The 22258-nt window shown below is 41.3% G+C and overlaps 2 protein-coding genes across 11 annotated transcripts in view; one reads left to right on the forward strand and one right to left on the reverse strand.

The window, feature by feature from the left end:
* Positions 1–10828, reverse strand: LOC117036259 (putative uncharacterized protein ZNRD1-AS1). 4 transcript variants are annotated; one of them, XM_033131053.1, is made up of 4 exons: positions 9704–9748; positions 9019–9588; positions 2651–2726; positions 1–798 (listed from the first exon to the last, which is right to left on the reverse strand). In XM_033131053.1, exons 3-4 carry the CDS (start codon positions 2657–2659, stop codon positions 1–3), a joined length of 807 nt encoding a protein of 268 aa, XP_032986944.1. In that variant the 5' UTR covers positions 2660–2726; positions 9019–9588; positions 9704–9748. The 4 variants fall into 4 exon arrangements, with proteins under 4 accessions (XP_032986944.1, XP_032986946.1, XP_032986947.1 ...); XM_033131055.1 differs by lacking the exons at positions 9019–9588; positions 9704–9748 and adding an exon at positions 10760–10828; XM_033131056.1 differs by lacking the exons at positions 9019–9588; positions 9704–9748 and adding an exon at positions 6536–6652 and having other exon boundaries at positions 1–791.
* Positions 9801–22258, forward strand: part of ATE1 (arginyltransferase 1) — a 133166-nt gene continuing 120708 nt past the window's right edge. For 2 of the 7 annotated variants that reach the window (XM_033131050.1, XM_033131052.1), the window contains exons 1-4: positions 9801–10025; positions 12998–13061; positions 15234–15296; positions 21019–21122. In XM_033131050.1, coding sequence (XP_032986941.1) covers positions 9941–10025; positions 12998–13061; positions 15234–15296; positions 21019–21122 — 316 coding nt within the window. In that variant the 5' untranslated portion in view covers positions 9801–9940. Of the gene's footprint in view, positions 10026–10358; positions 10542–12997; positions 13062–15233; positions 15297–21018; positions 21123–22258 lie in introns of those variants that run through there. The other 5 variants (XM_033131045.1, XM_033131046.1, XM_033131048.1 and 2 more) reach the window with 3 other exon arrangements.

The raw sequence follows: 22258 nt of genomic DNA on the forward strand, positions 1-22258 counted from the left end.
CTAGAAAATAATTTTATTTTTTTCTAGTTGACTTTTCAGAAACGGTGGAATGCTCAAGTGCTCTCTTCGAAGTGGTTTTTTAAGTTTGGCCTCTTTTGACTTTTCCATCAGGACAGTCACTTCCGTAAGTGCTTTCTGGTGAGGCTGGACAATTGGATAGGCTGTGACCCATTCAGATTCTTTCACTTCCTCTTTCTCCACTTGAGGTTTTGGGAGAGGAACTTGGGTTAGGAGTTTCTGGGCACCTCGTTCATCATTTCTTTGCTCTGAGAGTTCTCTCCCTCGAGTCATTCGATCTCGGTGTCCCTTTATCTGTTCCTTTGCCCATGCCACCTTGTGCTTTTGGGATATAGCTTTGGGTGTTTTCTGGATATTTTCAGTCTTCTCATCCTTCTCTAGTGTGGACGTTTTGGTGAAAAGTTCTTCACTTGGAATTCTTTGAGGAGGTAGTCGATTCTGGGGGTCTCTGAGGCCTCTAGCTTGTTCGGTTCTGTGTATGTGTTTCTTTATCTGGTTCAGCTCCCCCTCAGACACGAGATAGTCCCATTTTTTAGCATCTTCTCTTTTTTCACTGTGTGGTCTCTCTTCCTTTGTTGTAATTGCCCATTTCGGAGCGACTTTGTATTTCCATGCCTTTTCCTGCATCATTTTTTGATGCTGCTGATAATAGTATTCGTCTGCTTTGGCAATCCAGAAGTCAAAAGACATGGTCTTAAGTTTATGAACTGTTTCATTCTCCTGTTGAAACTTTTGGGCTGACAGTTGCCTCACTTTTGAAGAATGGACACCACCTAAACTCTTGTCAGAAGGAAGTACGAAAACTTTTAAAGTGAGATGTCCTTTATTATCATCCATGGCACACATCTCAAGTGACAATTAGCCCTGCCTGGCACTCCTCCACCATGTCCCAGTGAGGGACTCTTAACTGGGTTTCATGTCCTTTTCAGATCGCCTACACTTCCCTCCCCAGTGTCCTCTCCTAGTTGAAGACTTTGCTTTAGACTTCCTTGAGGAAACAAGTGTTTCCTCAGGAGCACCCTCCTTCCCACTGTCAGAATAACCACAGTGCATCTATCCCGGACCCTGCCCTTCTGCCTTTATAATGGAAACATTACCCCTTTTATCAAAAGCCAGTTCTTCCACCTGGGGTTGTTGAGCTTCAAGAACCAAATTCCCTTCCTGCTTCAGAATTTGCCCGCTACTGGACCACCGCAATCAGCACAAAATATGCCTCAGTCTCTATCATCTCAAAAAGAGGAAATCTTCCTTTACTGCCCATCCCTCTCTAGCGTCTACTGCCTGTTCTGCTCCCATCACAGGGTAACTTGAAGCAGGTACCTGTAACCCTTCTCCACTTTCTCACCTCACGTTTTCCCCTCAGTCCTCTTCAGCGGGGTTTCCATCCCCCGCCTCTGCTCTGAGACTGCCCGCAGCTAGGTCATGACCGCATGGACAAATTCAGTGCCCCCATCTCTGTCCCTGTCGTACTTGACCTCATTCTACAGAGGTAACCACTCTCTCCTTGAAATACTTTTATTTTCTTCTGGCTTATGGGCTATGGCCAAGGGCATGTGATGGAGGCTATCTTGGAGATCCAGACTATTCCAGCCATTAGCTAGATATCCACAAGGGACTGACTAGTCCTTCACTGTCTTCCTACTTCACGGCCACTCCCTCCATCGCTTTGCTGGTTCTTTTAAATGGAATAAAATACGGGAAAATAGAGCACAGGTACATTTGGGCCTTCTTGTACATGGACAATCTCAATCATTCAGCCAGGTGACCTTCCTTGTCAGGCTCTGCTCTGGAGAGTGGGATTCAGGGCTGAGCAGGACAGTTGAGGCAAATGAGGCTGCCCTATGCTCGCCTCTCAACTATGGACCTAGATACCGTCTACCTGACATCTCCACTTGACTCTTCCTCTGAAGTGTTCTCAGTTGCCCCCTTCTCATTCCTGTCACTTCTAACTTCAAAACGCCCCGACCCTCGGGGAGGCAGCCTAACTGACTTCCCTGGATCCACCCTTGTCTCCTGTCCGCAGCCCCATCAGACCGCCCACACAGCGGCCAGCGTGCTCTGCATTACACAAATCTGCACAGGAACCTGTGACGGGTCCCATCGCTTTTAGGAGAAATCCCCCAATTCCAGTCTGGCACACATCACCTGGTCGCTGATTGCCTCTCCAAACAGCCTTCTCAGCTCAACTAATTGTTCCTCAAAAACCATATTCTATTTCCCATCTGAGTATTTTCACATCCTCTTCCTTCATATACTCCCAAAATACACGATATAGCAGCTCCGACTGTGGTACTTATGTAATTTTTAGGTTTCAGCTTAAATGTCACTTCCTCAGATCTCCTACATACTCATTCAAATGAAATCCCATCCGTTCATGACACTTGCACAATTTGTGGGAACAATTGTTTAATATCCTATGTCTCTCACTCGACTAAACCCTATGAGGGCATGGGCTGTGTCTATCGTGTTCAGTGCTATCGAACAAACACCGCTGGTGCCCAGGGAACAAAACGCTGAACTAAACACAACAGGCAAAGCACTCACCCTTGAAACACTCAGGCCCTTTTTACTTTGGTGATAAACTTTTTATGACTCACTGGCTCCAAAGTTCGTGGTAAATGTATTTCCTCACCTTAATCATCTTTTCTAGTGGGGACTGGGAACCTACTGCAATCCGAGGGTCTTGAGTATTTTGGGCCCAGGCCAATCTAGAAGATCAAGAAGAGAAATTATACTAGGATTTGGACAAGGGTTGCAGAAAACACTCTCTGGTATGAATTGTATTAGGGAATTGATTTAGAACTGACTTTCCATAGGTAACGAAAGGCATTTCTCTGTGCCCACAGGCAGGACTCTATGATATGTTTAATTTCTTTTATTTTTCCTTGAAGCGAGGAAGGGATGCTCTCTAATAAAAGTACAAAAAAAGAGCCACGTTGTGGTTGAGGTTGAGACTGTCAGAAGTACCTCTATTTTAACACTGGACAGAGGAGGCTGTGTTGCTATTTCAAGTTCCACAAAGCACTGTTTGGGTATAATTGTTGGTAGAACAAAGAAATTACCTTTGATGGGAAAACAAGTTCTCAAAGTTGGTAAATCCATTTTAAGTTGTTATGCATAATTAATATAATTTATAAGCTATCATTAATTTCCAACAACAGCTATCCAACTATAATGTTTCATGATTCTTGTCAAAGGTTTACATTTTAGATAAATAAAACAATTTGACAGCAAGAAAGTTTTTTTTTTAATGCAGAAAAATTTGTCACTTAAGAGAAAGCACAATCACATTTAGGCATCCTCGAGAACTGTTATTTCTTATCCTGCTTGGTAAGCAGACAGGCTCTATGTTTAGCAATCTGATTTATAAATATTGTTTCTTTGACTTCTCTTAGCAGCAAAAGAGAAGGATTTTATAACAGAACTGGGAAAAACAAAACTATATTTGCCTTTAAGTAAAGCTAATTTCTTAAAAAGATTCATATTTCTGCTTTCAGATTTTTCTTTCCTAAGAGGTTCTTGTATCATTTCCATAGCAATGTGTATAGAGTTTACTGTACACTAGGCATTGTGTTAAGAAAGAACTTAAATGGATTCTTAAGTTCTAAACAACCATATGGGCTAGATAGTCCTTATCCCCAGATGGCAAAGCAGACTGCGGCCAAGAGAGGTTCAGATTTGTCAAAGGTCCCACGGTTAGTTTCAGAAACAGAGTTTGTGCCTGTGTGACTCCAGAGCTCATGGTTTTCCTTCCTGTGCTACATTTGTTCCCAGATAAATGAACATTCTCCTGCCTTGACTCCAAGTGGGAGGAAAATGATACCTACTGTTCTTCTGCACTCAGATCCAACCATTCTGAGTCTGTCACCAAAGGAGGGTGTGAGGGTGGGGTCTGCACTGCCGGCTGATCATCCCAGAGACCCCCACCGCTGGGCACTTCCACCCTTCTTGTGGCCTTGTACTGTTTCTCTTTGGTGTCTTTTTCAGCCATTGCCCTGTCAATCGCTAGATTTAGGAAAAACATGTTTGCTCTTCACTCTCTTCCTCTCAGCATCTGCTCTTCTAAGATGTTCTCCCCACTCTAATCTCTTATTCTCTTTTCTGCAGAATACTGTTTTCCAGCCATTAAAGTTTCTGGCCTTCTTTCAGACTTTCAGTTATCTACTGTTGATCCTACAGGATGCCTTGGGTTGATTTCTAAGGCAACCAGAAGCAGTCACAAGCGTTTTGATGTGTCATCACTAGCCTAGATGGAGACTACTGTGAGGTGGTAGGTGAAGGGATCTCTGGTTGTCAGGGAAGAACTTCAGTGTGAGCTGGGCTGAGTGGCCATAGACACAGTGAGGGGTTGCGTTGCACAGACAGGCATCCCATCTCAGTGCAGTCGGAGAAAGCACCTTTCAAAGCAACAGAAGCATATTTTTTCTTTGTTGGGACTATATATTGTCTATCTTCCTTGGAAATGGAATGAGTGGAAAACCTTGGAGTTCACGAATGTCTGACGAGTGTGCAGAAGGCCCACTCACATGGTTTCATCTTCACTTAGCTGGTGTGACACTAAGCTAAACACTGTGGCTGCTGTGAAGGTTTGAGCTTTCACACTATTTAATATACTTTTAGTCACATTATTTATGTTCATAACTGGGCATTAGTTAAAGAGAAAGAAACAGAACACACACCAATGTTGAAGTACAAATTAATGAAAACGATTCTGCGTATTCTTCACAATACATGGAAGCTGTGTCAGTCTAAACACAGTCTTCATGTAGCCCCGTATGATGTCTTTAGTTCTTAAAAACATGTGAAAAGGAGAAAATACACAACTTGGCTTATTATTAGGAATAGACTCTATCCCTTTCAAGATGTGTTGTTTGCAGAGACTTCTTGAAACTGTAGCCCCAAACTCACATTCAGAAATAAACGTTATTAAAAACAGGTATTTTATGCTTTAAAAGATCAAAGAATTTCAAACATCAAGTCATAACAGTGGTTTCTATTTCATACCAAAGCACTGAATTAAATTTTAATTTACATTTTAATCTTCAATTGCTTCCTAAACAAGATACCATTTTAATAAGGTCATGCCACTTAGATGTCACTTGTGGTATTAATTCAGCCAAAATTGTTATAATACCTGAGACACGACAGCATCATACTACCACAAGTTCCTAATACAGACAGACCTTGTTTTATTGTGCTTCACAGATGTTGCATTTTTTTTACAAATTGAAAGCACGACCCTCCAACTAGAAAAAGATTACAACTTGCTTTATTGCGGTGGTGTAAGACCTAATTCACCATATATCCAAGGTTGGCCTGAATTCACTATGAGCCAGGTACTGTGTGAAGTGCAAAAAGGCAGTATCTTATTTATCTCCTGTGAAAACAAGATAATATAGAAGCCTCTTTTTTGATAAAAATATGCAATTCTTAATGTGAGCCTCTAAGTAAGGAATCAGCTTAATTAAAATAAAACATATATAAAGAGAATAATCACGTGGACCTAAAAGGATTTTGAAGTACATTATAAATTGTTTTTTTTTTCCTGATAAGAGAAACTGTGGGGATAAAGAATATTTATAAGTCAGGGAGATAAACAAAGAACATTTTTGATAGCAAATCAGGTTGAAACAAACTATGAGCAAGTCTGAATTTTGCCCTAACAAGAAAAGATGGCCTGAGTTGTGTTTATCTATGATAGAAAAGGACTCTGCTAACAATATTTTATCATATACCTAAATTTTAATCTTTTGTCAAAAATCATGAAACATGTTTAAATAGTTATGAGAAATCCTAGCTGGGAAAGATGATGATGATTCCTGAATTGAAATTATTGTTAACCACTTCTCACGTCACTGAACTTGAATTAAACTTCACAGTATAATCACAAATCAACTTCTGGTATTGGAAATAGCACCTTGTCTGCCGTCTCCATTTTGCAGTAGTTTGAAAACAAACTTTAAAACAGAAGTGCCTCTGATAGTATTTAAACACAAAATACTGACAGTCCAACTACCCTATGTGGTAATATTCTCCCCATTTTTTGTATGAGGAAATGGCAGTGAAAAGTTATGCGATGTGTTCAGTGCCACACATCTGCCAAGTGGGAGACTGAAACTTGAACACGGATATCTAAGAGCAAAGCTTGTGATCTTCAGCACATGCTATCCCACCTAACCTTGGCCTACAGATTACAATCCAATTAGAGAGGCAGAAGATGTATGCGAGTACACACGTGTGATAACAGCAGTACAAACGGGATGCTTAAGGATGGAGGAGTCATTAGTGTGAGGTGGGACTGAACAAGGAGGTCTTGGGGAGCACATTCTGAGCAGAGTTGGTAGAAACGGAGACACTCATGAGACCAGTCAAGCGAGAGGTGACTCAACCAGAGTGGTTGTTAACTAGAGGAAGTTGCACCCTCAGAGTACTGTATGGAAGGACTTTTCCTTCTTTAGCCTATTCATGTGGTAGATTACCTTAATTGCTTTTGCCAAGTTAAACCAGCTTTGCTTACCTGGAATAAGTCCTACTTGGTGGTGATGCATAATTCTTGTTCTACTTTGTTGGATTCCATTTACTAATATTTTATTATTTTCACATCTATGTTCATTAGAGATACTGGTCTGTAGTTTTCCTTTCTTGTGATGTCTCTGTCTGGTTTTGGTATTGGGGTAATGCTCGCCTCATAGAATGAGTTAGAAATTTCTTTGCTTCTATTTTCACGAAGAGACTGTAGAGAATTGGTATAATTTCTTCCTTAAATGTTTGGTTGAATTCACTAGTGAACCCATCTGGGCCTGGTGCTTTCTGTTTTCATAGGTCATTAATTATTGATTCTATTTCTTTAGATATAGCTCTATTCAGATTATCTATTTCTTCTTTTGTGAATTTTGGCAGATTGTCTTTCAAAGAATTGATCAATTTCTTCTAGTTTATCATACGTATGGGCATAGAGTTATTCATACTATTTCCTTATTATCCTTTTAATGTCCATGTCATCCGTAGTGATGGTCCTTCATTTCTGATATTGGTAATTTGTCTTCTCTAGTTTTTTTCTTAATTAGCCTCATTAGAATTTTATCAATTTATTGGGTCTTTTCAAAGAACTAGCTTTTGGTTTTTGTTGATTTTCTCTATTGATTTCCTGTATTCAATTTCATTTATTTTTTTCTTTTTTTGGATTTAATTTGCTCTTTTTCTAGTTTCTGAGGTAGCTTAGATTGATTTGAGATCTTGTTTCTTATAAATGCATTCAGTGCTATAAATTTCCCTCTAATCACTGTTTGCTGCATTGCACATTTTGTAAGTTGTATTTTCATGTTCATTTAGTTCAAAATACTTCTAAATTTCTCTTGAAACTTCTTTGACCCATGTGTTATTTAGAAGTGTGTTGCTTAATCTCCAAGCATTTTGGAATTCTTCCAGTTACCTTTCTGTTATTGATTTCTAGTTTTATCCCATTGTGGTCTGAGAGCATACTTTGTATGAGCTCTATTCTTTTAAATTTGTTAAAGTGTTTTTTATGACCCAGAGTGTGGTCTATTTTGGTGAATGTTCTTGTGACCTTGAGAAGAATGTGTATGTATACTGCTGCTGTTGGATCAAGTGTTCTATGAATGCCAGTTAGATACAATTGATTGATGATATTGTTGAGTTCAATTATGTCATTACTGATTTAATGCCTGCTGGGTCTGTCAATTAGTGATAGAGGGGTCCTGAAGCCTCTAACTATAATAGTGAATTCATCTATTTCTCCTTGCAGTTCTATCAGTTTTTGCCTCACATATTTTGCTACCCTGCGTTGGGTGCATACACGTTAAGGAATGTTATGTCTTCTTGGAGAATTGACCCCTTTACCATTGTGTAATGCCCCCTTTTATACCTAATTTTCCTTGCTCTTACGTTTACTTTGTCTGAAATTAATGTAGCTACTCTACTATCTTTTGATTAGTGCTAACAATGTATTTTTTTCTGTCCCTTTACTATTAATGTGTTTTTATATTTCACGTAGGATTTTTAGGTAGATGATATGTAGTTGGAGTCTTAGTTTTTTTATCCAGTCTGACTTTTTAACTGGTATATTTAGACCACTGACTATTGATATAATTGGAATTATTAAAAACAAAGACAACTGTCTATTGCTGGTAATTTCATAAGAGGACATTTTAATAGTGTTCCCCCTCAAAAAAAGGGGGGAAACTAAATGAAACTTTGTGGTACTTTTCTCATTTGAGCTTGGAAGATGAAAACTGTTTCTGGTCTTCAGCAAATAAAGATATCTAGGAAACATTGTCTCATGTAAGTCCAGACTTAGTATTTGTTGATCTTTTTCCTCTTTGATTTGTTTTATTTTTATCACGCTTTCCACCTCCTATGTTTTTCACTAGTTGTATTACCTTGGGCAAGTTATTTGTCCTCCTTGGTCTTCATTTCCTATGTTGTGAAGTTGCTGTAAGGACTGAGTTAAAACATATGGCTAGGATTTTGGACTTTCTTGTAGTTCAAGGCTGGTATGTCCTGGAGTGCCCTGGCTGAGGTTGGTCTAGGGCCTGGGATAAGGTTGTCTCTTATCAAAGAGACAGAGGTGAAGTAAGACAAGACGACACTGAAAAGCCTCCTGGCCTCTTCCTACTCTCTATATTGAGGGCATGGCATTCTGCTGTTTCATTTAACAGGCATTTACTTTCATTCAAAATGAGAGCTTATCCCGGAAAGGCCTGGGAATAATCAAATCTGTCTTAAGAAACAAAATGAATGATGTCTATCTTAAGAACATGGTACTGAGATCTAGTAAGGCGCCTTCAAGTGAGGAATTGGGGCAGTTGGGGGAGCTAGAGAAGCCTAAGGGATCCTGAAAACCTGCTGCATGCTACCTGATATTGTTGAGGGATATTCCTTAGGGTTCCCCGCCCCCCCATTGTGTGCGGCACAAGTGATGCTTATCAACATAATAGGTCACTGTGCCATAAAGGAACTGTCAAGAATGTTGAAACTCACCTCAAAAGTTTACCTCTTTTTCCAAGCTTCTTGATTTCACGTTTTTAAACATTGCAAAAAGATACTTAGCTTTATTGTTGACTGGGAAAAATATAAGGACAGACAGTTTTAAAGTATCTGTACACACGAGGTAAAGATTAAGGAATATTACCTTGTCAGAGGTACTCATTTTGTACTTTGCCTCAGACTATTAGTCTCTAGGAAATAGTGGTTGCAAGTTGGAGGCCCACAGGCTGAATTCAGCCTATATAAATGTTTCGTTTGGCCTATACAGTTTAAAAGTAGCATTTAAAAATTGTATTTAAAAAAAAATCTAGATTTCTATCTTCTTTTATTAAGTCTTAAAATTATGGTGTCATTGGGCTTATCGTGGCACAAGGCAGCAACTGGTTCTGACAGGTTCCTTTAAAAGCGTTAAGTGTTCTTCAATTCAAATACCCCAGACATGCACAGAATGCCTGCATGCAGTAGTACTTGAGCCTTAAGTGAGTGCTTGTTGGTTTGGAAGAAGCTTGAGCTGGCTACATGGTGGTCAGCGATGGCCTGTCATGGTAACTTTTAAACTGAGACCTACAGGAAATAACTTTGGGTTATCACAACCTCCATGCCTCAGTTTCCATATCTGTAAAACGGGGCTGACAACACACAGCTGTGGGGAGGACCGCGATGGAGTGTGCAAAAGGACCTGGGTTCACGACTTCCATCCACGCTGACTTCCATCCACGCTGACGTGCGGGGCTGTCCCTGGGCCCAACACGGCCTGGAACAGAAGAGGCGCTCGGGGCGCGGGCCGGGGGCACTGCGGTGCACCGCGCCCGGCCTCGCTCTCCACTCCTCCCCGCCGCGGGCCCCCGCACTCCGCTGAGGTCGGCCCCGGGGCACCGAGAGGCGTGGCCGGCCCGCGCGGACCCTGGTGGCGGCCATGGCCTCGGTGGTGGAGTACAAGGGACTCAAGGCCGGCTACCATTGCGGATACTGCGACTCAGAAGAAGGCAAGGTGTCCCACGGTGAGTGTTCCCATTGACGGAGCGAGCACGGCCGCCTCGCGTCCAACCGCCGCCCCGCCCGCCGCGCCTCGGGCCATCCCTTTGCTGGGGAGCCCACAGGCTCGGTTCCTCCCCTCCCACGTTCCTTTCCCATTCGTTTCTTCCCAGACCGTTTCCTTTCACGCTCCGTCTCCCATCTCACCCTCACCGAAGATGGCGGGCCTTCTCGGAGAAGGAACGGAACTAGCGGAAGGCTGCCCTGGACCAAGATGGCGCGGGCAGCGTCAGCGCGGAGGCGCTGCGGCGAGTCCCGGCCAGCGGGTGCTGGGGCGGCTTCGCGAGCGCCTCGGGGGCGGTGTGGGGCGCGGTGCATTGTGGGGTGGCGGCGGCGGTCTTCGGCTGGGCCGTGTCGTGTTTGGAGGGTCGAGGCCATGGCTTCCTGGGTCGCTCTTTCGTCCAGCGTCGTGGAGTATTTCGAGGGCGAGGATTTTTACCGCTGTGGCTATTGCAAGAACGAGTCGGGAAGTCGCTCCAATGGTGAGCAGGCCGGCAGGCCGGCGGGGGAGGGCGCCGCGGCCTGGGGGGCTCTGCGACTGGCGGGCGTCCCCGGGAGTCGCGACTCCCCGGCTGGGGCCGACTGGCTCGAGGGACCCACGGCGGCTGGAACCTCCACCCAGCCCCTGTCTCGTGGAGCGAGTGCGGAGCGCAGCTACCCCGGGAGGGCCGTGGCTGTCAGAATTTAAAATGGACCTCACCTGATGCAGCACGGAAGCTTCTAGGTGTTTATTCTTCACACAGGTGCTGGGACATGCGAGACAGTGATTGTCTCGCAGTAGCTCAAAGTGGAAACATGTCCGTCACTACCAGGGGACAAGTAAATAGATGATGGCATGCCGTGCCAGGAAGCACTGTAGTGTAGTCAGTTACGGCTGGGGCTGACCTGTAAGTGCATCCCCCATCGTCAGTGCAAAACGCGGGGTGCAGGACCTGAGTGTCGGGTGGTGCTGTTAGTGTAGAAAACGGTGTGTGTGCACACGTGTGCCTGGGCATCTATGAATAAAATGTCTCTGGAAGAATGTACCAGAAACTGGTGACCATAGTTGCTGCTGGCGAGGAGGCTGGTTTGTATTGATGTGTGTGACATTTTACCAGGTGTTTATATGCCATGTCATTCATTCCTCCCCCCAACTCCATGACGACGACAAAGTTAGCCTACGGTTTTTTGTTTTTTTTCCTCCTTCATCGTGATTCAGTTTTCTTTCGGAAGATTTGTTGTTTATAAACAAAACATTGTCTGTTTTTCCTAAGTGTCATCCATTGGCAATGTAGAATCCCATATTCTAAAGAATAATCCAGCACTGTGGAAAATGGGATGTCCACGAAGACGCAAATTTAAGTAGTTTCCATTTAAAAATATTATAAATGCCCGACACTTTGGGCGATGATCGTGTGTCCGTTTACTCACTAATTAAAAGTGTTTCTTCGGTCCTTCATGTGGGTGAGACGGAGTAGACTGTAATGCAGTTGCTGGGAGTGAAGAGTGTGAAGATGAGCTAAGTGGAAAGATGTTTAGAGTGTAGGATTAAACGGAGGAAAATAAACAAGATGCGAACGAGATGACATGATTACACCTCTGGGAGGAAAGACACCCAGGAGAAGCCCACCAAATGGTGACTGGGATCAGGCCTTAGGGTATTGCAGATTCCTCCCTTCTCCTTTTCAGAATGTTAGTGCTGTGGCTATGATATGTATGTAATAAATAAGTTACACTAAATATGTCTAAAGTTAATGTTTTAATTCTTAATTATTTTCCCAATAATTTTACTTTTAGTAAGAGAAAATTGATTAATGTAGAAGTCCTATGTGTAAAGTCCCGTGGAAGAGACCACCTAAGGCGATAACTCAATTTTTATCATCTTGATTTTAATTCTAATGGTAATCTTACTATAGGGCACCCCACCTGTTGGGTAGGTAGGTTTTATTATTCCTGTTTTGCAGATGATGAAATTGAGCCTCAGAGAGTAACTTGGTGTTAATGAGCACCTGTCAGGCTTCTGGACATTTCTATTGTACTCGAGTGCCCATGCTTTCCTCACTACCTCCTGTTCTGTCAAGCCTACCTCTGTCTTAACATGTCCCCGATGCAGTTTACTGTTTATAAGAGAAAAAGTTATTTTTCTTTTAACATTAATTCAAATATACCTTTCAGTGTTTTCTGATAGTTTTCATTTCTTTATGGTTGCATACTCATTTCATCATACTGGTAACATATAGAACCTATAATCACTTTCCTGCTCCTGGGCATTTGGGTTACTTTCAGTTTTTATACATAAAAGGAATATTGCGGGAGTGGCCAGTTAGCTCAGTTGGTTAGTCAGTGCTCTTAACAGCAAGGTTGCTGGTTCGATCCCTTCATGGGCCACTGTGACCTGCGCCCTCCACAACTAGATTGAAACAAGTACTTGACTTGCAGCTGATGGGTCCTGGAAAAACACACTTCAATTTAAAAAGTTAAAAAAAAAGTTAAAAAATAAAAAAGAATATTGCTGTATACTTTTGTCCCATTTTCAGTGCTCAAGACTATGCTGTAAACGTATAGAAAAATTGAGAATTTATGTGCAGAAGAAAACATTTGCTTTCTAATTCATCTGAAAACACCAGCTTATTAAATTATTGGAGATATTATGTTCTAACAGTGTGATATAATCTGATTGTAGTGAGGACCTAAATTTGTGGTGTCATAGAGACTATTGACTAATCCTGAATTAAATGTAATTACTTTGATGTGTTTGTTTTTCAATTAAGATAAATATATTTTTCATTTGTGTTAGGTATTATGTCAAACTAACAAGTAGGACATATGTGCAAACTTTCGTTCTTCTAGTGTGAACTAGATTTTTTTGCTTCTATAGTCACATTAAAAAATAATGCTTTGAATTAAAAAAAGTAAAAAGTTCAACCTGCTGTAGTTAACATGTGACTTATTTTTTCAGGTATGTGGGCACATTCCATGACAGTGCAGGATTATCAGGATCTTATAGACCGAGGATGGCGAAGGTAAAGCTCCTTAATACAAAGATCCTTCTCTTATTACTCAGGGACTTCTTATGATTGAAAAAAATATTGTTTGCTTTTGAAATGTTTTCCTGTTGTTGGAAATAGGTTTTAGAAATTTTTTCTTCTTTTATGTAGTAATTTTGTACTCTCTCTTTTTAAAGACATTTATTAGGAAAACTTCAGATGTATACAAACGTAGAGTACATTATGTACCCTCATGTAGCTATCGCAAGCTCCAGCTGTTACCATTTTGCCAGTACAGCCTCATAGTTCTTGCTCCCTGCAAAGGACTAAATGTTTGTGTCCCACCAAAATTCTTACGTTAAATCCTAACTCTCAGTATGATGGTATTTGGAGATGGAGCCTTTGGGAGGTGATTAGGTTATAAAGATGGATCCCTTGTGAATGGGATTAGGGCCCTTACGAAAGAGACCACAGAGAGCTCCTTTGGCCCTCCTCTCCTGTGAAGATGGAATGAAAAGAGGAACCAGGAAGTTTTTTTGTGAGAGCAGCCTGTCCCCACCAAATTTAATGCAAATTTCAAGTATCATGTCAATATACTTGTAATAAATATATATTTCTAAGAAGTATTCTTCTTTGCTTTATAACTATAACATATCCACAATGCCATTAGCATACTTTACAGAACTAATAATTGTTTGATGTCACCTGTTTCCTAGTTTTGATTAGATTTTCTGCTTGTCTCAGAATGTCTTTTGTTAATAGTTGATTCATTTGAATGAGGATTCCATTAAAATCCACATATTGCCTTTGATGACTTAGGATTATTTTGGTAGTTATTTTTATGTAGATGATTTTGGTAGTTATTTTATGTAGGTAAAGTTCCGTACATAAATGCAAGCAGTGTTAAGTGCCCTGTGCCAGTAATCCCCAAGAGACATGGGATTGCTCACACAAGTCAAACTTCACAGCTTTCCTTAAACTTAACGAGTCCCAAAAGGTAATATTGGTCAGATGTTGAAAGACTTTGTATGACATGATAAGGAACCTTTTCAAAGGTAGAGGGGAGCCACTGATGGCTTTTATGTCCGATAAATTGATGGAATTTGTGTTCTGGAAATGATCACTTACATAGCAGAGGGGTATCTGAGGAGGTGACCCTGGAGGCAGGGGGACCAGTTCCAGAGATGATTGCAGTGTTGGGATGTAAGGTGGTGAGGACTGCTGGCATCATCAGTAGCAGTGGTATTAGGAGGGGACAGATTTAGGATACAGTTTAGAAGTAGAATGCTTTCTTACAGGATATAGAGCTGCATTAGTGGGAGGAGTCCAAGATGACCTCCAGGTTCCTGGCTTGAGAACTGAACTCGTGTGTGTTTGGGCTGCCATAACAAAATACCACAGATTGGGCACCTTAAACAACAAAAATTTGTTTTCTCACAGTCCTGGAGGCTGAAAGTCCCAAGTCAGGGTGTCCACAGTTTTGGTTTCTTCTGAGACCTCTCCTTGGCTTGCACATGGCTGTCTTCTGCCTTTGTCCTCACGTGGCACTTTCTCCTTGGGTGTGTATCCCTGCTGTCTCTTTACGTGTCCAATTTCCTTATAAGCACACCATCACATTGGATTAAAGCTCATCTTAACAGCTTCATTTTAACCCCGTCACCTCTTTAAAGGCCGTATCTCCAAATAGAGTCACATTCTGAGGGCTAGGGATTAGGGCTTCAGCATATGAATTTGGAGGGGCAAAATTCAGCCCAGAATGTCACGGTTCTGCCATTAACTGAGCTCCAGAAAGCATGGAAAGGATCAGGTTGGTCTGGGGGTACTTTGTGCTGGTGCACATGGAACCCCCAAATGTGGGTATCATAGCAGCGGACATTGGTCCCATAGCATCCCGGCAGTTTTTTCCGCGCGTGGCTTTGAGGATTGGTGGCAGGTCAGGCATGGAAGGGATTGCAGATGCTGAAGGGAGGGTGACTGAGGTGCTTAACCTTGGGGTACACAGGTAAAGGTTTAGCAAAGGAAAGGCTGGCCTGTGGTCCTTGCTATACCCACGTGGCAAGATTGCTTAGCTTCGGAAGAGTAACTAAAGCTAAACCGGTTTTCACACTATTGATTAGATTTTTACTCTAATTAAGTTTTCTATACTAATCTACTTTGGTACATATGAGAAATGTGTAAGAAATTAACAAAACTATTTCATAATTTTAGAAGCGGGAAATATGTGTACAAACCTGTCATGAATCAAACATGTTGTCCTCAATACACAATAAGGTAAGCATTTTGATTAATGGAAGGAAGATCTATACCATGTTTCCCCGAAAATAAGACCTACCCCGAAAATAAGCCCCAGTTAAGATCGTCAGCCAGATGGATGCATTTAGTACGTTATGACGATGTTCCAGAAGAAGATGACACGACTGTATTCGAATAAATGCAGATTATTGTACATAAAAAAATAAGATATCCCCTGAAAATATGCCCTATGCGTCTTTTGGAGCAAAAATTAATATAAGATCTGGTCTTATTTTCAGGGAAACATGGTAATATGAAGATTGTGCATAATGTTTTAGTAGTATCTTGCTTTTTTTTAAAGTTAATTTTCATTCTAGGTAGACATTCTTTATAGGAAAAAAGCAAATGAGTTATGTTTTTTCTATGTATTGATGCTATATTCACATGCTGATCAATAGCTTTTAGTAATGTTTAATTGGTTCATATCTAAATATGTGAAAAAATACCCTCTTTACTTGGTAGTCTAGTCAGTGATACCATGAGATACTGCGGAAATATTGCTAAATACTCAAATTACTTTTAGACATCAGATTTCCATAAGTTTCAGCTGAGGGCTTTCCCTAGTCTAGCATGTTACTTGACACTGTGCTTACATTCAATGCTGTCGGCTCCTGGAGGGCGAGGAAGAAGAGGGCTGACATGTATTCAGAGACCAGTTTTCTTCATTGGAAAACAAAAAGGCTATTTTCCTACAAAGTGTTGGTTAATTTTTCATAATCTTTTGGGTTCACCCTGTGCCCCCTACATCCCACCTTAACGGAAAGATTTTCCCTTCATTTTTGACCACAGGCCGTCCTCCTCTTTCCTCCTCTTCTCCCTCGTCGTCCTCCTCTCCGCTTCCCCTTCTGGTAGAAATCAGGGAAAGTACATTAACATTGTGACGCATTTGTCTGTTTCCAGTTTCAGCGTGTGCGTGCGTGTGTGTGTGTGTGTGTGTACGTACACATACACGTACGTGCTCTAAATAACAAAAGCAAACACAGTTATAGCCATCACTTTTTGGCTCGTCCTCACAGCTGTCTCCTTTAGCTGTTCTTAATTTGTCTTTAGGTAGCAGACTGTTTTGAGAATTTGATAAATGTTACAGACCCTCTGCAACAAAACAAGGGAAGGAGCATATAGATAAAACTATGTAACATTTTACATACTAATTTTAGAATGGTTAAGGACTCCCAGAGTTCCACTGATTTCTGGTTAAGAAGCCTTTCTCTTATTTAACTGGTCATAGGGCTGGAACAAGAAAGAGAAAAGGTGGATCTCTGCTTTGCTGCACCATCTCATTTATTTTACAAAGAATACAGTGACAGAGTAGCTGTGCTGTCCTCTGGTAGCTTTGGTGGTTATGAAGCAGTCGTTTTCATTCAAAGGCAGAAGTCATTTCCTTTCAGATAGCAGTTTATTTTTGGATGATGCCCAGCATTCTGTTCAAATAAGTCTGAAATTGAGTGGCCTGAACCCTGAGCATCTCTAACCAGAAAAGGCCAATTTCCGTGGGTTAAAGAAAAAGATAAAGTATAATTTATTGGATGCCTATCACATACAAAGCACTGTTTCAGGTAAATTGTTTTTGTGAAAAGGGATTTAATTAACATTGCAAAACAAAGTAATTATAAAATGTGAATTGTTTTTCTTTACACAACTTTATTATATATATTGATCCATGTTATGGCCTCACTTTGCATAGTTACTCTTGGTGATTTTGGCCTGTTTACTACAGTAGTTATAATAAGACCTAATGTAAAGGCAAGGCGGTTACAGCCTACAATTTAGTTTCTTGTTAGGCAGACATTAGGGGCTGCTCAGTATGTGAGTATAAATGAGGATGAACTTCCTGGCTATGATTTTTTTTTTTTTCCAGTTTTTATTTTTTATCAGAATTATATATGCTAATAATTTAAAGAATCAAATAGCTCCATAAAGCTTATTTTATAAAATAGCAATCCCCTGAACCCCCGTCCCATTTCCTGTTTACCAGTACGGTCACTTTCAAATCTGTGATTTTTTTTTTTTTTGCTTTGCATCTCCCTATCTTTAGGAAACATGCTTACATAATTATAATACTTGATTTTTGTTTTGTTTCCCCAGTATCTCTGGGCTTCTCTCTTTGAAAGATAAGGATTTAACTTGGTTTTACTCCTAATTTCCCTGTCACATTCAAGCTCCTTTTTGTCCTCATCCTCAGCTTCCCATCTTTGAAGTGTTGTAATCTTGGATAGACGTAGTCATATCATTGTGACCGTGTAAATACGCTGCCCAACCGAGCCATGGAGTACGCTGATTGCTTTTTCTTTTCTGTACAAGTTTTTGCTTTCTCTGGAGTTGACCGTTATCTTTTTGTTTGCATAGTCTTCGATGTAACTATCACCAGTTTATTTTGAAATGTTCCCCCAGTTGTGTAAATTTCCTCTTGGTGTGTTTCGATGCTGCTTTTGTGGCGTCTTCTGACCAGCTGTAAGCTGGACAGGTTGTCTTTATACTTGACACGCCACTATCCTGGGATCTCTTTTTACTGTCATCTTGAGGATTCTTGTTGGCTCTCGAGATGGATTTCCTGTCTTCCTGTCTCCTCTCCCCACTTTCTCGGATTATTCCCTCCTTTTAGTAAAGCACATCTTCTAATAGCTTCCTGAGACAAAGTGCATGAGAGGTAAACTTTTTGAGTCTTTGTATATCTGAAAATGTTTTAATCCACTACTCAGCTTACAGTTTGAGTATAGAAGTATAGCTTGGAAATAATTTTCCTGTAGAATTTTGAAGGGTTTGCTCCACTCTTGTCTTATTACTGTTGAGAAGTCCAGTAGTGTTCTGATTGTATTAATAGTTCCATTGTCCGAAAAGGGTTCTCTTTGTAAGTATTTTTTGTCTTGAATGTTCTTCTATTTCATAATATGCTTGATGAGGTGTCTGTTTTCATCCATTACATGTGGACTTGAGGCTCCCTTCTTATCTGGGAGTCCTCCCATCATATCCTTCAGTTCATGGATATTTTTTGTATTATTTGGTGATCTTCTCCCTCTATTTTTTTTCTTCTCTAATATGGTATAATGCCTTTATTCAGATACTGGATCTTTGAGATTGGTCCTCTAATTCTTTTTGGTTTTTCATCTTTTTCTTGTTGAATCTTTTTTTTATTTTTTTTTAGAGTCTATAAATTTATTGAGTAAAAGCTAAAACAATGTCAGACATATTCGGTTTGGTTCAAATTTGGCTGATGTCCTTTGCAGCAGAGATGAACTGAGGTGAGAAGACACCGAGATGCTGGCATGTCGATACTGAACAGAACAGTCTTCCATTAATTATAAAAGCAGGCCTCACACAGCAGTGTGAGCTAGTCAGCAAAGGCGGGGAAAGCAATGTTTAATGAGCAGGGATAAACCCAAAGTGAGCAAGAACTTCCAAGAGAGGAGAGGGCGAGAGCTTTGGGAGGACAGGTTACAACAGGCTGCTTGGAGAACGGTGTTTGTGCAGATCTGCTGGTTCACTTGGGGAACAAACATGGTGATCATGTCGTAGCCTTTGGGAGGTGTGACCCGTCCTTGGGCGTGCTTTTCACAGTCAATTTGGTCTTCCACAAAGAAATGGTCCTTCTGTTTCTGGTTTGTGTCACAGTCGGTACACACATAACACTCAGGGTGGCGGTGATGGTCCCACAAGCTTCACAAACACACCAAGAATGCTGGTGCCACATTGTCACACATGGGCACCTTCGGGGCATTTCCTATAGATGCAACCACTTTGGTGATCGGAGCCTTAACGCTTCTGAATCCTGAGGCCTCGCTGGGATCCCCTTTCTCCTCAAACTCCAGAATTTCCTGCAAAACCAGAAATGAAATGGACTGTTTTGGGGGTTTATTTAACTCCTGTTTCTGTAGCATCTTGTAAACTTCAGATTCCTTGCTGATGACCAGTCCGCTTGGAGGCTGAGAATCCTCTAAGACTGCCGTTGTCCCTGGTCCATTGGCTGCTGGCTTTGACTCCAAGGTGCTATTGAAGCTGGAGATGTTTCCAGAGGAGTAGAGGCCGGAGGGGTTGTTGTACTGGTTTGTGGTGACCCCGGGGCAGAGCTGGGGCAGGCGAGGCGGTGAAGGGCGTTGCGCTCTGGCTGTGGGCGCTTCCTATGTATGTGCGGGATCTCTTGCTGTTTGGAGGCTAAATTCACTTGTATGGATGACATTTCCTTTCCTCTGTCACCAGAGGAAACCAGATTTTATGTTCACATCTGGCTACCATGAAAATCATGTTGTCTGTGTTTCCCTTGATTTTGTTCTGAGCTTCCAGTGTGTCATATTGCTGGTACTTTCCCCATCAGTGGCTGTGATTACATCTCCAGTACATAAATTAGCGATAGCAACTTTGCCTCCGAGAGTGACCCGAGAAATGGCGACAAGCTGCTCGAGGTCCTTGCCCCCTACAAGATGAAGCCCCAGGGCACTGGGCCCTGGAGCACTGTTTGTTGGGTGGTTACAGCGTGACTGTGGTGAGCAGTGACCCACGGGAGTGGACGCTACAGCACGCTGTGCTCCTGGGAAGCTGCAGGAGAAAGAGCCTCTTTTTGCTGAATCTTGTAGGAGCTTTCCTCATCTTCATTTTCCAAGTCTTCCATTTCACCACTTCTATTTTTACTTGTCGGGTTTTTTGGTGCTTGGACTCTTTCCTTTTTTTTTTTTTTTGTAACATTCTACGGTTATAATAATAGCTTAAGAGAAATAAGAGCCGAGGAGATACGTTTGTGTGTGTGTGTGTGTGTGTGTGTGTGTACACACACACATATATATTTTAGGTTTTCTTCTTCCTGCATACTCTATATCCATCCTTTGAGTTACTTTCTCCAGTTTTTTGGCACCTGTCTTTTTGTAGGCCCACCTCAAGTGTCTGGTGATTCCAACTTCCCAGTGTCCCACTGGAAATTCTGTGTACTTGGGTGGCTCTTGTTTACTGTGGGCTTTGTGTAGGGTGATCTGGCCGGGCTGTTCTGTTGGGGAATCCCTAATGTTAGTATTTTTTGGTCTGGTCATATTCTGGAGAGAAGGTACCTGCTGGTGTTCCGGGCTGGGTTGGGGAAGTGGGTTTGAGGGCTCAGCATTCAGTATATAGACTTTCCTTAAGCTTCCTTTTTCCAGTATAGTTTCATTGCTTTCGGTTGTGCTTGTATTCCTCATGTAAGAGGCTCTGTTTTTTACTCTTTCCTAAAGTTTGCAGTTTTCTGCTGGATTACGTAGGGTGTTGTTATGTATGCAGAGTCAGGGAGGGCATTTGACATCTAACTGCTTCTGAAACACGTTTTCAAAGGATCTTCCTATTTTTAGACCCACCTTCTTGCATATCTCCTCAGATATCAGGTATCCCAATCCCTGAGTCCTTTATGGGTAACGTAGAGAAGATTGGGTATCTTGGCTTCTCTCACTGTTGGGTTAGGATTCAACTTTCTTTGGTCTCCTAAGTCAGTTACCACTTGTACATCTGCTTTCCAGCTTCCATCAGTTCTCTCATTCTCTTTTCCTAGTGCTTTATGTCTTTTTCTCTTTTTCTATTCCTTTAACTAGTTTTAGTAAGATTTGGGGTGGGGCTAGAAGCTAAGCCCTGTCTTTATCTGGAAATCCCAGGCCTGAGCCTTGCCTCGTTGTACCGGATACTATCCATAACTGATTTCATTTCTTAAAAGTGTGAGTTAACTTTTTAAATATTTATTTTGTTTTCCTAGGTGCCGATCATTACAGTTCCAGCCATCAAAATCTCACAAGAAGGTTTTGAAAAAAATGTTGAAATTTCTGGCTAAAGGGGAAATCTCCAAAGGAAATTGTGAGGGTAAGATGAGATGGGGATCTAAAAACTATTCACTTTAAAATGATGTATCTTTCCAAGGTTCTCACTTTCAGTCATTTCTTAAGTTAGGTAGGGGAAAAGAGGTCCTTACTACAATCAGGTACTATTACTATGGTGAGGGCGCTTACCGTTAGGACTGCTGGTGCTATTACCACTGGCCCTAAATCGGGGATCTGGGGAATATATGCCAGGGAGAGTCTACATTGGGGATTATTATCTTAAAGATGTTGTGATGTCCTGGAGTTTATTGAAATTTTAATTTTCACTATGCTTTGACAACTCTTATCTTACTTGATCCTAATAATATCCTTATGAAGTAACTAGAAAGTGGTATTATCTCTGGAGATACAGCTCTCACATGTGGTTTACACCAGATTGTACAATCACTTTTACTGACTGCAGAGGAAAGCTCCAAGTTTCAGTGTTTGAGTAAGTCTTACTTCAGTAAATTATATTGCCCAAAATTCTGTTTCTTACTTGTCTGATAAATTTTGGATTGTGAGTGAATTTCCTAAAAGATGATTACTAACTTTTAATTACCGTTGGTTATAGATATGTTGCATTTCATTTTCAGTTTTTTCAGTGTTGTTACTTTAAAAGAAAAGTTTTCTTGTAGGCAGTGCCTAAATACATGCACATATGGATTGGCAATGCCACCCATTCTTAGAGCTCTTGCTCAGTTCAGCCATAGGAAATGCCTAATCCTCGGAGCCTCCTACCCTAGTCTTAGCTTGTTAATTCATTCTCCAAGTATGTTTTGAATGCCTACAATGTGCCAGTCCCTGTTTTAAACACTGCAGAGACAGTGGCCAGAAAGATAGGTAAGTTCTTTGCCCTCATGCACTGGTCCTTAACAGACCAGGATTTAGGACAACTTGGAGCAGACTTGGCAGAGCTGGGACAGCAGGAAGGCTCAAGGTCATAGAGTTCAGGGACAGTTCAGAATTCTGCAGCTCGATTAGTATTGTCAGTACAGAGTCTTAGAGGTAAAAAAGATCTTGTTGGTTAGTCAATATAAAATTTTCAGTGTCTGGTAATCATGTTCTGAGTTTCAAAAATTAATAATTCAGATAAGCTTTGAGGATGCTGTTTATTCGTTAATTGGTAGTTGCTTGTCT

The sequence above is a fragment of the Rhinolophus ferrumequinum genome, chromosome 16 (genome assembly GCF_004115265.2).
Source record: "Rhinolophus ferrumequinum isolate MPI-CBG mRhiFer1 chromosome 16, mRhiFer1_v1.p, whole genome shotgun sequence".
Lineage (NCBI taxonomy): Eukaryota > Metazoa > Chordata > Mammalia > Chiroptera > Rhinolophidae > Rhinolophus > Rhinolophus ferrumequinum.